We start from the raw sequence: 12,575 nt of genomic DNA on the forward strand, positions 1-12,575 counted from the left end.
TGTAGCAGAGGAGAGGTTCGGCAAGAGCGGATGATCCGGTAGCGGGATACAGGGATCAGCGCAGCGTGGTTCCGACAGCGAGGTATGCTTGCAAGCATGAGAGCTTCAAGACAGGTTAGCATCAAGGCACAAAGCAGTTTGAACGAACACATGTGAGTGAGAGCCGGCGATCTAAATAGCCATCCAGTCCGGCGCTCAGTGATGACAGCATCAGTCTTAAAGGTGTATGCGCACCTTACCAAAAGAGAATGGTGGGGCGCATACACTTATGAAAGAGTAATTAGGGTACCCAAAGGTACCAGAACATTACAACCAGATGATTCATCATAATTCATGGAGGTCAGGGAGCATGCCTTGGCCAATCATATAATGCACTGCACGCGCGTGCAGTGCATTATGGATGTGGGCGCTCAAATTTCCCTGCAAAGAAATCACATCTGTTCATGTTTTGACGAACGAGCGAACAGCCAATGTTCAAGTCAAACAGTTTTTACTGGACTTTCGTTGTAATATAGTTTTGAAACTGCACCTGTAGCCTGTGTGTTTTTCTTCCACTGCATCACACTGTACCTTCCCAAACTTGGCGGCAGTCGGTAGGATATGACCCCTTTTGCAGCGGGTGCGGACGAAGGAGTGGAGACCATCATTGCAACGTTAGGAGTAGCCCTGGCGCTGTGACAAAAAGTTTACCGGATTCCATATCTCCCATGCTGAGTGGGGGGAGAGGCTGGAGAGTGCTGTGCACCTGTATCAGGTTCCCGCCCAGGTGATCATGAAGCTGGCTATCAACTCCTTGGTGGATGATGCCCACCGAACAGTGATGGTGATACTGGAAGAGGACTGGTCCCACCTGGAACAAATCATAGCACGCCTGGAGAGCCTATTCAGAAAGAACATTATCTCTGTGGTGTTAAGGTAGAGATTCTTCATCTGCAGACAACAGGAGGATGAAAGCCTCGCTCACTTTGTGGTAGCATTCCAAAGTCTTTGGAAGGGCCTAGAAAAGAAGGATATACACGGCTGTTCCGATGTAACCTCTTCAAACAAATGTAGCACTGCCCCCTCTTGGCTCAGTCAATAATTAGTCCAGGGGTATATCTTTGTTTTGTGTTGTATTTTATAAATTAGGGATGGGAGAAGGGATTAGTGGGATACTCAAGATTAACTATGCACAAATTTGGGAGGACATCTATCTGTTGATACAGCCAGCCTGTTGATCCACCTTGCCACTTAGGTGGAGTTAAGGTTAAGTCTCTTTCCAGATGACTTGATGAACTAAAGATATCTTAAGCACACTCTCCTAGTATCTCCTTTCTTTACCACTGACACCCGTTCACTGACTATCCTACTCCAGGGTGGCCCCCCGCAGGTCAGGCCCCTTGACACAATCCCCTGTACTCACGATACTGTTTTTCCAGCATCTCCAGTGTCTCCCCCTCAGTCAGCTTTCCTGGACCTCTGGATTCAGCTCCATTCCTCTGGCCCTCAGGATGACCTCCTGATGCCACATGCCACTGCTACAGAGGAGGGGGCAGCCTCCACCATCCCTCTGGGACTCTGCTCACCAGCCAAAGACCCCACAGCACATGTGCTTCTGGCTTTTATACAGTATCCCAGAATGCATGGAGCCAGCCTGTCCCTGCCAATCACCAGGACTGTATCAAAGCCTATGTATCCATTGTATATACAATTAAGGTGCATATATAATAATCTCACCAACAGGATATACTACAACACACTAGCAGCGCTAAGAGTATAAAAAGTATATATATAAAAAATATATATATAAAATATATAAAATTGCAGTCCACTGGGATAAAGTCCATGTGCTCAAATAATCATGCAGTGTGCCCAGAATATTCTCTCCTGACAATCCAAGGTCGTGAGTATGTTGGTGAATACACCGGACCCTCCACCTCACCAATGTGCTCCCCCAAATCAGAAACACTCACCAGAAGTCTGGTCAATAAGCGCCTGTAACATCAGCCTATCACAGGCTTAGAAACGATCTCCTCAGGAGTTAACCAGGAGCGCCGGCACTTGAACCGTCTCAATCAGATCAATTCAAGCTTTTTTGCATTTCTACAAATCATTGTAGAATCCAGTCACCCTCCAGAGTAGCTATGGTATAGCCTTATTCATCTGCAGGGAAGTGGGAGGATCTTATCTCTGAAGATCCCACTGTAGAAATGTAAGAAGTACAATAGCGTGCTCCGAGCCCGTTAGGTAAACAATCATCTTCCAGCGGACGGAGGAGGGTGGGGCCGGGCCGGCTCTGGAGCTCCGGGGCTGAGAATGAAGTCACAGCCCGAGGAGGAGGCGTCCGCTACAAGGGGACTACTCCCTTGTAGCGGACGCCTCCTCCTCGGGCTGTGACTTCATTCTCAGCCCCGGAGCTCCAGAGCCGGCCCGGCCCCACCCTCCTCCGTCCGCTGGAAGATGATTGTTTACCTAACGGGCTCGGAGCACGCTATTGTACTTCTTACATTTCTACAGTGGGATCTTCAGAGATAAGATCCTCCCACTTCCCTGCAGATGAATAAGGCTATACCATAGCTACTCTGGAGGGTGACTGGATTCTACAATGATTTGTAGAAATGCAAAAAAGCTTGAATTGATCTGATTGAGACGGTTCAAGTGCCGGCGCTCCTGGTTAACTCCTGAGGAGATCGTTTCTAAGCCTGTGATAGGCTGATGTTACAGGCGCTTATTGACCAGACTTCTGGTGAGTGTTTCTGATTTGGGGGAGCACATTGGTGAGGTGGAGGGTCCGGTGTATTCACCAACATACTCACGACCTTGGATTGTCAGGAGAGAATATTCTGGGCACACTGCATGATTATTTGAGCACATGGACTTTATCCCAGTGGACTGCAATTTTATATATTTTATATATATATTTTTTATATATATACTTTTTATACTCTTAGCGCTGCTAGTGTGTTGTAGTATATCCTGTTGGTGAGATTATTATATATGCACCTTAATTGTATGTCATTTCATTTATAGCAGCAGCTTTGTTAGATATATTGTTTGTATCAAACATTCATATATCTTTTATATAATATTTTTAAGGTACTTATTTGTTAGCGCCGGTTGAGCAGTTGTTTATAGTCCCTCGTAGTGCCCCGCCTACTTGCTCCTTTTTTTGGCTATGTATCCATTGGTCAGGTTTCCTCCCACTGTCCAACAAGCCTCCCTATTGGACCAATGTGAAACACTCTCTAGACTCAATGAATCACATACTGAGCACACTGAGCAGACCTCACTAACAGATCCTGCTCTCTGCTAGACAGAAAGTAATGTAGATTTGCCTGCTGCTCCTCTGACAGACAGAGCCAAAAACTATACTCTCTCACTAGCATCTACCTTGGAGGGTGCTACACAAACTATTGAGGGATAAGTTTGTAGTGAGCCAATTAGGCGAGCCCTAAAGGAGTGATTTAAAGCTCAACCCACTCTCTCCTTTATCGATACTATAGTCGATATGGTTGTGCGGGAACAGGAAGATGTGGAAGCAACCATGGAGGTGACGAAGAGACATGAACTCCTACATCTAAAAAAGGAGGCCTTGGCCCTTGTTGGCCTCACAGATGGCCATTAGGGACCTTGCTCAGTACGTGGCATCCTTGAAGCAAGAGATGTCCACATTTAAACAGGATTCAGAACTTTCCTCTAGGGGCAGGAATCCATTGTGGAGGGACCCGGATAAAGACCTGAAGTGCTGGTGGTTTGGCTGCTTTGGACATGTAGCCCGAAACTGTGGTTGGCCTGAAATCAAGAGCTCCCGTCGGCTACTGTTGAACTAATAGCTCCCGGGCATAGGGACGGCCCCCGAGACCATTAGCACAAAGTCCCATCAGAGCTAAGGCAATAGTCGCACCAAGTTAAGGGGCGAATTCCCTTGTCAATGGACAGGAGGTACTTCTTTGCTGTCCCTCAAGGAGGCTAACAACCTGCCCATCCGGTGGAAGGTGATACTTCAATGAAAATTCAGATAGATGACCAGGTGGGGGAGTGAGTGGGGGTTGTGGTGACTCGCAGCCCAGTGAGCTGAACAGTACCTGTCCTTCCAGGCATAACATTTTGAAAGACTTGGGAATTACAACACTTGCTGTCCAAGTTCAAGCATTCAGGCCAATGGGCGTGGGGCTTGGTCTGAGAGCTATCTGGCTCAACATGATCCGAACCTATGAGGCCTACCATAAGGCAGTGAAAAAGCAGCCTGAGCAAGTAGGGGTTGTCCGTACACCCCCCAAACAAATGTTACTCCTGAAACCCCTCCAAGAGGTAGTGTGGTCTTTGCCCATCGGGGCTCACAAGAAATTACAAGGGGCCACAGTCATGGTGGAGCTTGGTAAAGACCGAGCACCTTATCCAAGGTTCTTAAGGGGAAAGTGTTAGTTTAGCCTATCAATCTGGGAACTTCTCCAATCCCCTTCCCTAACCACAACACCATAGCAGACCTCTATGTGGTGCCCCAACACTGTATCTCAGGGGCCCAGACCAGGGTGGAAGCCATCTACACCCCATTGCAGGCAGCAATGACCTCCTTGAATGAGTTGCAAAATATATCACTGCTAGAACAGCTGGCCATTCCTTTCCAGGACTATTCCCTACCTCATCAGTGAATACTTCATCAACTGCTAGAGATGTACCTACTAGCCTTTGCCACGAGCCCTGTGGACTACAGCTGCACGGAGGCAATTAACCAGCTGGTTCATACGGGGGGGCGCTCCCCCATCCGGGAGCGTTACCATCATATTTCCCCAACCCTGTGCCAAGAGGTCAAGGACTTGATCCACGACACTACAGAATGGGGTAATTCAGGAAAACCGTAGCCCATGGGCTTCTCCTGTTGTCCTTGTACTGCTCATTACCGAGGGTGGAAGGGTCACTTATTGCACTGGGTCAAGCCAAGTTTTTCTCTACCCTTGACCTGGCAAACAGATACTGGCAAGTCCCAGTGAAGGACACGACCGTCAAAAGGCTGCCTTTATCATGCCCCTGAGACTATTCACGGTTGTTTGCATGCCCTTTAGACTGAGCAATGCCTCCAGTACATTCCAATGCCTGATGGAGAGATGCTTGGGATATTTTATTTTCTCTATTATCTAGGATAGATGATATTATAATTTTCTCCAAAACATTCGAGGACCATGTCTAACACCAGGAGTGTTCACCCGTTTAACCCAGTATGGGCTGAAACTCAAGTCCAATAAATGCCGCTTAATGTGTTAGAAAATCCCATACCTAGACCATATCATGGAAGCTGGAGGGCCATATCATGGAACCCAGACGTGTCCAAAGTCCAGTCAGTACAGGATTGGCACCCCCCCAAAGACAATTACTTAGCTATGCTCCCTTCTGGGGCTGGTGTGATACTAAATACCTAACAGGAGCATAGATAAAGGTTTTTATGGACAACAATCGGCAAACTGGAAGGACATGGAACTAGCCCCTGTCCTACCTGCAGCAGCTTCCTCAAATACCCTCCAGGGAAGAACAGCAGCTCCCCAGACAGAATGCACTGGGATCCATACCCAGGAGTAGTAGGCTCTAATCCAACAAAAAGACCCCAACCTCATGCAGGTGCAACACTTTCTGTCTCAAAGACGTAAGCCATCCTCTTGAGGATGTCAGAGACCGTCTTACATGATGGTCAGGAGGTATTTCTGTTGCCCACAACTGGCAGGATGGGTTCAACAGGCTTGCCAGGAATGTGCATCTTGTTCCATACCTAAGGCCCCACCTGAGAAGACTACACCCTTGACCATTACCATCTCAGAGCCCTTTGAGATTGTAACAATGCCCTTCCTTATGATCTCCAGCTCCCCCTCAGGGTTTCAATATGCTCCAGTCTTTCTAGACCTATGTTTATCTAGACCTAAATGAGCATTTTCTTGCAGAGTAGGGGCACAGAGGCAGATATTTACAAGGTAAGTATCATATGAATTATGTTTTCCTCTCCATTTGTTTTCTTCAACAGATAAAATAAAAGTTCAGAAATGCAATGTGAAGAGAAGTAAGTGTCAAAACTCTATTAATGGCCAAATAATTACGTGTAATAATTATGTGTAACATAATTATGTGTAATTATTCTAATCAGACAATCAGTGATTCATACACTGCAAAGCCAGAATGGTGAAACCACTATTAACAGTTGCATCTTCTTTGGTCACCTACCTCTTGTCATAGACTTAGGAGGATTTTGGGAGAGGACTACAGGCTAGACTCCTAGCCACTGTCTGTGTGGAGCAATCCTTATTGGTAATCTCATCAACTCAATAATATAATAATAATAACAATTATAATAATGTGTATTGTTCTTTGGGGGCTTGATGCTGGTGGGTCTAACCTGGAATGAGATCCCAGATTGTTCAGGTGGTTAATTGTGTCATCTATTGTTTGCCTGATACCATTCTGTGCATTCTGCCTAGGCTGATTTAGGTGCTCAGTTAATTGGCATATTAATGATATCATGGTCAGCTAAAGTAAGTGCTAGAGGGGGATTAGCCATGAATCAGCCCTACCTCGTTATCTAACCATTGTGTGATGTTTTGGGTAAATATTTGACTGGTCACTGACATACTTCTCAAGTGTATAAAAAGTCTGTAAGTTGGTTCAATAAACAGTTCTTATTCTGGTATATCCAAAACTGGTACTGTCTAGTTCTTGGGGTAACTATAGCCAGATTCACAGATCTCGTGTTCCAGAGCTTTAGGAAGCAGCTTCTTGACAGAGATACCCAGTCGGGTTGTCTGGTTCCGTCACAGCTCTATCTATCACTGAACAGGTATCTGCTGTACAGTGGGATAGCAATATCAAGTCAGATTTTAGGCTATAATACTAGCTGTTTTTTTTTTTAAACATCTTCTATTTTAATGAATACACTAGTAGACTATTTGAAGAAAAGTGGCCACAGACTGGTTTTCATTTTAAATACTGCCACATGTGCCTGGCTGTTGTGGGCATGAGGACCTAATAAAAAGGATTTTGTTGGGGTGGGGCAGATCTATGAAATTGCATTCAGGTTAAGTTAAGGGGTCAGTGTTTAAAAGAATAGTATGCAATTTGGCATTATCAAGAACTAAATGATTAATTAAAAATGTTTAAGTACACCTGCATGCATCCATATTTTGCGTGATGTGGGTCTTTTTGGCCACTACTGCAGTATTGTAGACACACAGTGCCCCTTTTGCTTGATTATGTCACAAGCTTATCAACTTTAAAAGCACTTATATACATTTTTGTGTTATTGGAAAGGTTTCTGCTGTTCCAAAGTGCTTTTTCGTTTACTTTATTATTTATAATTAATGATATGATGTAATGTTTGTATTCTTGAGCTCTTATTTTTTTTTTATTCTGGCTTTCAGGCATTCAATAAGATCCTCGCTGCAAAGATACAGGAAGAATACCTGAGCTTATGTAATTTCTTAAGGTAATTGCTGCATGGTGTAAATTGACATTTAATAATATCAGTAAATTCTAAATATTTAAGTATTGTTTTGATGTGTTATATTTATACAAATTAGAATTTGAATGATGGCTAGTTATTGAGCAAAATGCATGTTGATACTTAACCACAAGAGGGCACAAGAGCGTTCAAAAATAACTTGCCATAACTAAACCTATTATGTCTATAACCAGCTAGAGGAATGTAGTATAAATGCTACTTAATTGCTATCAAACTGGACAGGTTGTGTCACATTAAAAAGTCTTCCATTAATTCTTCATCCTACTGTAAGCGTATTTTCATCTGTATGTGTTATAGCTACTGAAATGCACACACTATTCATGAGAAATGTCAGCTGTAAATCAGCATAGCCCTTTTCAATAAAGGGGCAGAGAGAGCATTTTGCCCAATTGGCCTAAAAGTCTAGTAGATCCACTAGTGCAGTGATTCTCACCCAATGGGCCATGGCCTTGTACCATGTCAAGGCGCAGTGCTTTGCACCAGTCTTCTTTTTGCTGGACCCTGGTTTTCTGTTTGGTCTGACAACTAGACTTTAGCTGTTGGAGCAGATTGGGGCTGTGGCTTGACAGGACCGTGCTATCCTGCATTCCTGCTGGTGCCTAGAGTGGGGGTGGAGATGGCCAGCTCTGGCTACCCTGGGCACCTGACAGTCCTTTGAAGTGATGCACACCAGACTCCATCTTTCCTATTAGTGCAAACAGCATCCAGGACCAGCTGAAGGGAGCCTTCCGGCTTTGCCCTCATACCAGCCATACCTGGAGCCAGCAGGACAGTGTAGATCACGGTATCGTGGAGGGTGTATATGCTGTAAGTTTGTAGCCAATATTTCGAAGTATGCATTCATGTGATGAGTCCATTTTCAGAAAATGCCTGCTCCATGGACATGACATTACATTAGATTAAAATGAATAAAAAGAATAAGGGGAGAAGTGGAGTTGTAATAAAAGGAAACCAATACGATTTTAATTTGGAGAAACTTTAAGCAAAAGTTTGATTGGTTGCTGTGGGATAACATGTATACAACTATTATGCAAGTATTCCTAAGATCTAATAATTTACCTGCAGTTGCTGAGGGTATATCTAAATTCTTTTGACACACAGAGTATCTCTGCCATACTCTTGTATTTATTTCACATGCACAGTGCCAGATAGCTAGGTTTGTGCTACTGTATGTGTAGTGGTCACCTTCCAGTATATTAGAAGGTGAACATGTTTATTGCAATAGAGTTTATATCCAGCTGATCACATGCACTCTCCCAAGAAAAAAAACTCTAGCAATACACACCAAACTGAGCATGTGTAGCCTGACTCCATAGACTCTGTAAATATAAGGTATTTTTTTTGGAGTCAGTGGAAAAAGGGGAGGATCAGAGAAGACAGGATCAAACAGCCTTTTTACACAGTGCTGAGGATTAACCCCTTAGGCTCCACAGTGAGTATAACAAGCATGCTTTACTGCAAATACACACTGATTTTACTGTTGTGGGCTTAGTAACACTTTAATTAATGTTAGTGACAGATGCATCAATTTTTATTTTGCCTTTAGTACCATTTTAAAACATCTGAAATAAGGGGAAGGCCCCTTTCACACAGGCGATCCTTTGTCAGTTTTTCAGGCAGACCTGATTGGATGCTCCATGCATCCCTATGGGACAGCGGGTGTCAGCGGAGACATCTCCGCTGACACCCGCTGCTATCTGATTCCGATCCTGTCCGTGAAATCCTGACGGATGGAAACCCTATTTTCCTGACAGACTCCATGGCAGCATACGTTCGGGTAGCCCCGCCTCCTCTCCTACCCTATAGGACCCCACTCCCCTAAATCTTTGCTCCCTTTCAGCATCCGTGTTCCTTTTTTGTCCTCCTCAAGCATGATGATGTGTTCCTACAAAGCAGTCCTATGTATATACTGGAAGCAAGGATTGGGTCAGCATGGAGCCTCCGCTAAGCCCTTTGCTCTTAGCAGGGTATGGAGGGGGCAATCGAAGAGACCCTGGGCGGGAGCTCGGTGGTCTGGCCGAGAGAGCCCAGCTGCTGCGGGTGGCCTACCATTGCCCGAAGTAAAGCCTGGTGTTGCGTCTCCGTGGAACCGTCCCTGCTCCAGGAGGCAGGGTGGTAAGCCCTGTTATGGGACACTTAACTTCCTTGTTTTAGTGTTGATTTTACTTTCCATAAGCTAACTTGTGCCTCTTTCCCCTGTGTTATCGTCACATTTTGTTTATGAGGCTCTTTTAATATAGTCAGGGTTGCCTGTGTGTCTTTTTATGTGTGTGTTTAAGCCTTTTTTTCCGGTATTTACCTCTTCCAGCCCCCCTCCCCCCCAGTCTATAGGCAGTTTATAACTAATCCTGGGTTTCTCTCTGTGCTTGATTCAGCCAGCAGGAACTTATTTCTGTGCCTTAAGTATGGATTCATCTCCTCCCCCTAGTGGCCAGCCCGCTCATACCAGGTATGTGCAGGGCTGGAAAGGGGGGAAGGGAGGGGTTTTTTCTGTCTGTCTATGGCCATTGCTTTTCTATGTTTTTGCATGTCTGTCTCCAGCTCTTCCAGGTCCGATCCACAGCATAATGCACGCAGAGAAGATCGGCGTTCCAAAATCGCAACACCGGCACTCCTCATCCAGGTCCAGACGCAGATCCCCCCCATAGTCCGGGGCGCGAGGGCCAGTCTTCTTCCGCTAAACATCATTGCCGCTCAGAGCGTCCTCATGGAAGAAAATGCTGGGGATGTGGTATATTGGTTCCGGACGGTACGTCCCTCTGCAACCGTTGTTGTGCCCAAGCAATGGGCGAACGGGGAAATTCAGACCAGCACATTGAAGATGTAGTGCGCAAGGTCCTCAAGGACTCTTTGGCAGAGCTTAATCGTCCAAGTACATCTGCAGGGCCGTCTCGCTCGCCAGAGAGAGACATTCTGGAACAAGATCCGTTTGAGCCTTCTCAACCCAGCCACCCTTCCATCCTTCCTTCAGATTCAGATTCGGATTCAGATACGTATGATTCCTGTCCGGGATTTGAATTCAACCTCGTTTCCCCCTTGGTAAGAGCCATAAGAGATGCTCTCGATTGGGAGGATCCTGCAGTTCCCCCCCCCCCCCCCAAAGCAGAAGAAATTCTTCAAACAATTATGTAAGGAACGTTTGAATTTTCTGTTCCTACGGGAATTGGGAGATATCATCTCTGAGGAATGGGGTAAGGTTGAGAGGAAAAACTCCATGATTACGAAAATGGCGAAACTATACCCCTTCAAGCAGGAGGAAGTCAAACACTTGGAGTCTCCACCCCTAGTGGACACCGCAGTGATGCAGCTTGTAAAACATGTTACTTTACCCATGGAAGACACGGTGTCCTTCAAGGAGCCTCTAGAGGGGAGAATTGATGCTGACCTCAAGAGGGTGTATCTCACAACAGGTATGGCCTGTAAACCAGCTCTAGCCCTGGCTACAGTTTCAAAAGCCATGGAGGTCTGGATTAATGGCCTTGATGAAACCCTCAAAGGACTTTCAGAAGAAGCAGCAAAGAGCTCTCCAATCCAAGAGCTAAGGATGGCTGCGAGGTTCTTGGGGGAGGCTTCCATAGACATCATCCGCCTCTTGGCCCGGGTAATGTTATCCTCCGTCACCACTAAACGCGCCCTTTGGCTTCGGCCTTGGGTGGCCGATGCCGCGTCAAAACAGGCATGGTGCCAGATTCCCTTTGAGGGCTCTTCCCTCTTTGGGAATAAATTGGACACGGCCATAACTCGGGCCATGGGTGGTAGATCTGGTTTCCTTCCCCAGGACAGACGCACTGGTGTCCAGAAGCGGGCCCCTCCGAGGAAGCAGAACACAAGCCGCGCCAGGGAGGCGCGCAGTTATAGACCAGGCAAGACATTTGGGAGAGGATGGAAGTCCAGGCAGTCCGCCTTCCAGAAGGGCTCCAAGGGCACTTTGTCTGGAGACCGGGAGACCACAAAATCCTTCTGAGAGTGGGCCCGCCCAGGCATCCCCAGTAGGAGCTCGTTTGCTCCACTTTCGGGATGTGTGGGGGCCTCAATTCAAGATCCCTGGGTCCTCAACACAGTGTCTCAGGGACACTCTTGGGTTTTCAACAGCGCCCCCAGGACCAGGTTTGTCGCCATGTCTCTTCCCTCATCAGCAGAAAAAAAAGCAGATCCTTCTCCCTTACCTAGACTCGCTGGTGGTTCAGGAGGCCGTAATTCCAGCTCCAAAATCGGAAAGAGGTCAGGGAGTCTACTAACCCCTCTTCCTAGTTCAAAAGAAAAACGGCACCTGGAGGCCCGTGATAGATCTTACGTACCTCAACAAGTCTATCCGCAGAGAAAAGTTCAAAATGGAGTCTCTGGTCACGATTCAGTATTCAGTCCAACCAGGAGACTGGCTAGCGCCTATAGACCTGAAGGACGCTTACTTTCATGTTCCAGTAGCGAAAGAATTCCAACGGTTTCTCCGCTTTGCCATCGGGAAAGCTCATATGCAATTCACCTGTCTCCCCTACGGGCTTTCAACATCGCCTCGCACGTTTTCCAAAACCTTATTGGCAGTAGTGGCCCTTTTATCAGAATCAGAGGCATCAGGTTACACCACTATCTAGACGACCTGCTTCTCCTGTCTCAAGACAGGTCTAAACTTCTTCTGCATCTAGAGCAGGTGATCTCAATTCTCCAAGATTTCGGGTGGATCTTGAACTTCGAGAAGGGTCACCTGGTGCCCACACAATCGCTTGTGTTCCTAGGAGCGCTGTTCGATGCGGTGAAATGTACCATCTCCCTGCCCAAGGAAAAGATCCCGGTGGTCCGAGACAGAGTGGCATTCACCATGGCTTCATCTCATCTCACTGCTCGGCAGTGCCTGAAGATAGTAGGTACCCTGGTGGCCACAGCTTCCATGGTAAAATGGGCCTTGTGGAAGTTGAGGCCCTTCCAGAGGGGGTTTCTCCAGCAGTGGACTTAAGAGAGCATGTCTCAACAAATCCATCTGACCTCATCCATGAAGAGGTGTCTTACTTGGTGGCTTCTACGGGAGAATCTCGTCAACTGCCATTCCATAGCTCCAGTTACGTGGATCACAGTAACCTCGGATGCCAGCAGTACAGGTTGG

The 12,575-nt window shown here is 46.4% G+C and overlaps 1 protein-coding gene across 1 annotated transcript in view; it reads left to right on the forward strand.

Moving 5' to 3' along the window:
* LOC309561210 (cyclic nucleotide-binding domain-containing protein 2-like) overlaps window positions 1-12,575 on the forward strand; it is a 191,108-nt gene that overhangs the window by 40,776 nt on the left and 137,757 nt on the right. Inside the window, exon 8 of the mRNA XM_082264983.1 lies at window positions 7,377-7,441. Within this exon, the coding sequence (XP_082121109.1) occupies window positions 7,377-7,441 (65 nt within the window). The remainder of the gene's footprint in view (window positions 1-7,376; window positions 7,442-12,575) is intronic.

Source organism: Pelophylax lessonae (genome assembly GCF_965119305.1).
Source record: "Pelophylax lessonae genome assembly, chromosome: 1".
NCBI lineage: Eukaryota > Metazoa > Chordata > Amphibia > Anura > Ranidae > Pelophylax > Pelophylax lessonae.